Source organism: Ipomoea nil, unplaced genomic scaffold (genome assembly GCF_001879475.1).
Source record: "Ipomoea nil cultivar Tokyo-kokei standard unplaced genomic scaffold, Asagao_1.1 scaffold1096, whole genome shotgun sequence".
NCBI classification, from domain to species: Eukaryota; Viridiplantae; Streptophyta; class Magnoliopsida; order Solanales; family Convolvulaceae; genus Ipomoea; species Ipomoea nil.
This window is the reverse complement of record NW_017617524.1, coordinates 1,581,989-1,585,456: the sequence shown is the minus strand read 5'-3', so window position 1 is coordinate 1,585,456 and position 3,468 is coordinate 1,581,989. Positions and strand designations below refer to the sequence as shown.

The 3,468-nt window shown below is 45.6% G+C and overlaps 1 protein-coding gene across 1 annotated transcript; it reads right to left on the bottom strand.

The window, feature by feature from the left end:
- Nucleotides 1–502: 502 nt before the first annotated feature.
- Nucleotides 503–1,266, bottom strand: LOC109183050 (uncharacterized mitochondrial protein AtMg00810-like). The gene is made up of 3 exons (XM_019333265.1): nucleotides 1,131–1,266; nucleotides 887–1,031; nucleotides 503–770 (listed from the first exon to the last, which is right to left on the bottom strand). Exons 1-3 carry the CDS (start codon nucleotides 1,264–1,266, stop codon nucleotides 503–505), a joined length of 549 nt encoding a protein of 182 aa, XP_019188810.1.
- Between the last annotated feature and the right edge of the window lie 2,202 nt (nucleotides 1,267–3,468).

Here is a 3,468-nt window from a genome sequence, read left to right as displayed (position 1 = left end):
TTAAAGCACAAAAAGTCAATACTACCCCGATGAATGTAGGAGTCTACGTATATTACTCAACAATCCAGAATGACATACTAGAGTACAAGATATATGAGATAGAGTCCTATACAATGAGAACATCTAGTTACAATATAACATAAGATATAATTATCACTAATACATCCCCGCAAAATCATGTTGGTAGAGCAACAACATTAAGTTTGTCACGCAAGACGGAGAACCGAGCTGAACCAAGAGCCTTCGTGAAGATATCTACCAGATGGTCTTTCGTAGAAATAAACTGCACCGCAAGCTCCCCGGAAGCGGCCTTGTCCCTTACAAAATGATAGTCTATCTCTACGTGCTTGGTCCTAGTGTGAAAGACGGGATTAGCAAAGAGATATGTCGCCCCCAAATTATCACATCATAGGTGAGGCGGATAAGAAAGCTGGATACCCAACTCAGTTAGCAAGGAAACCAACCACATAAGCTCAGTCGAAGCATCTGTGATCCCCTTGTACTAAGCCTCCGTGGATGAACGCGCCACAGTCTTCTGCTTCCACCAGGCCCAAGAAACCAAATTACCACCTAGATAAATATCAAAGCCACTCGTAGACTTCCTGTCAACAGGATAGCCAGCCCAATCTGAGTCCGAAAAGACATGAACATCCAAAGAATTGGACTTGGAAATACGAAGCCGAAGAGCCAAAGTGCCCTTCACATAACGGAGCACACGCTTCAGATCAACCCACTGAGCAGTCGTCGGAGCATTCATGAACTGACACAACCTGTTAACCACATAAGACAAATCAGGCCGGGTAATGGTGAGATATTATAGTGCACTTGCCAACCAACGATAAGTAGTAGGATCGAAAGTAGCTTAGACGAACCAGTAAACACAGACCGTGAAGTAGTAACATGAGTAAGGATAGGCTTAAAGTCCTCCATCCCTGCACGACGCAGAATATCAGTCATATAATGGTGATGCGACAACACCATCGCGCCATCAACATCCAAAGTCTCAATTCCCAAGAAAATCCGCGGAGCACCTAAGTCATGTATCTTAAATGCCACATGGAGCCTGTTTCAAGCCATACAGAGACCGCTACAGGATACAAACATGATCAGAATATTGTTTATCAACATACCGGGTGGCTGCCGCATGTATACTGTCTTGGTCAAACGCCCATTGAGGAAGGAGTTGTGCACATCCAACTGACGCACAGCCCATCCACGAGACACAGCCAATGCAAGCAGCAAACGAACTGTAGTGGGCTTCACCATAGGACTAAAAGTGTCAAAGAAGTCCTCACATGCCACCTGACTGAAGCCCTTCGCTACTAAATGAGCCTTATGGCGCTCAACAGACCCGTCAGCTTTCCGTTTAACCCGAAAACCCCATTTACAACCGACAACATTCTGACCCGGACGGGGAGGAACTAAGCGCTCTACACTCGGGAAACGCCACGGCCCGGCCAGCCCGAGCCGCCCGAGTAGTGTGTTTGAGCTCCATAGGATGATCACGGACCTAAGAACGAACACGAGCTCGCTTCCTACGAGACACAACTGGAGGAGCCGGAGCCACCAAACCACCAAAAACACCAGTAGGCATAGGCTCGGACACACTAGACACATTACCAACCGAAGGAGCAACGGGCAAGACACCCCACGACACAGATGTAGGATCTGCATGAGAAGAGGGTGCAACAGAAGCAACAAAAGGGAAAGAACCCTCATTGAATCTCACATGCCTGCATATAAATATACGATTAGTCTGAAGATCAAGACACCGATACCCCCGAAACGACTTAAGATACCCGAGTAAAACACACCGAGAAGACCGAAACTTGACCTTGTGACGACTATAGGGACAAAGATATGTGAAACACAAGCACCCAAAAACACGCAAATACGTATAATTAGGGGGCCAACCAAACACAACAGAGTACGGACTAACATTAGCTAACATAGAGGTAGGCAACCAATTAATCAGAAACGTGGCAGCCTCAAACGCAAAAAAAATTTAAAAAAAAAAAAAAAACCAAAAATGCAAAGGAACAAACGCCTGAGCCAGAAGAGCGAGGTCAGTCTCGACAACATGCTGATGTCGGCGCTTAACATGCCCATTCTGCTCATGCGTGTAAGCACAAGACCAATGATGTATAATACCAAGACTAGAAAATAACTTGCCAAGCTTTTTGTATTCCCCTCCCCCCCACACCCCCCCCCCCCAAAGATTAGATTGAATAAAAACAATTGAACGCGGAAACTGAGGCTCAACACAAGCACAAAATTTAGCAAATATATCATAAATCTCAATTTTTAAACACATTGGATAAATCCACATAAACCGAGAATAGTCGTCAACAAACAAAACAAAGTACTGAAATCCATCACTAGACAAAATAGGAGCAGGGCCCCAAATATCAATATACACAAGTTCAAGAACATTGGTACTATTATTGCTAACACGAGGAAGGGGAAAGCGAGAAGGCTTCCCCATTTGACATGCTAAACATAAAGACTCTGAACTAACTAAGCTAGAATCATTAATCGAAAAACTATGAAGAATAGACCTAAGGACCTGAGAATGCGGATGGCTGAGACGGCAATGCCACACAGGCGAGGAAGCTCTAGCCGAAAGAAAAGCCACGAGATTGGAAACTGGAAGAGTATACAGACCACCAGAACTCCCACCTTTAAGTAAAACGACCCTGGTTTCGCGATCTTTAACAAAAGAACAAGACGGGTGAAACTTAAAATAGACATTATTATCAGTAGCAAAGCCCTGAACAGACAGTAAAGAATGCGATAAACCAGGCACAAGAAACCCACGAGATAGAGACAAAGAACGAGAAGAAGAAGGGACAATAGAATGACCAACTCTAGAAATAGGCAAATCTATGCAATCTCCAACACGAAGAGTATCACCCCTGTGATATGAATCAACACTAAACAAGGCATTGACATCTAGAGTCACGTGATCAGTGGCTCCCGTATCCGGCAGCCAAGTGTGCGAAAAAGCACCATCATCCAAGCCACCATAGCAGCCGGAGTAGAGAGCAAGCCACGCGCTGCCTCATCAACGTCATCTGCACAGATGAATTGGTGTGCCGTCAGGTAGTCCAAGAGTTGCCCGATCTGATCGTCACAGCCGCGCCTTTGACAGTGAGAGAAGACTTGCCTGATCGTCACATCTGCGCCTTTGACAATGAGAGGAGTTGCCCGATCCGATCGTTATAGCCGCGCCTTTGACAGTGAGAGAAGACTTGCTCGATCGTCACATCTGCGCCTTTGACAGTGAGAGAAAACGCCAAAGAAGAATCACCCAGCCGCGCCTTTGACAGTGAGAGAAGACTTGCCGATCGTCACATCCGCGCCTTTGACAGTGAGAAAAGACGCCAAAGCAGAATCACCCTGGGAATCTGATACCAGGTGAATGTAGGAGTCTACGTATATTACTCAACAATCCAGAATGACATACTA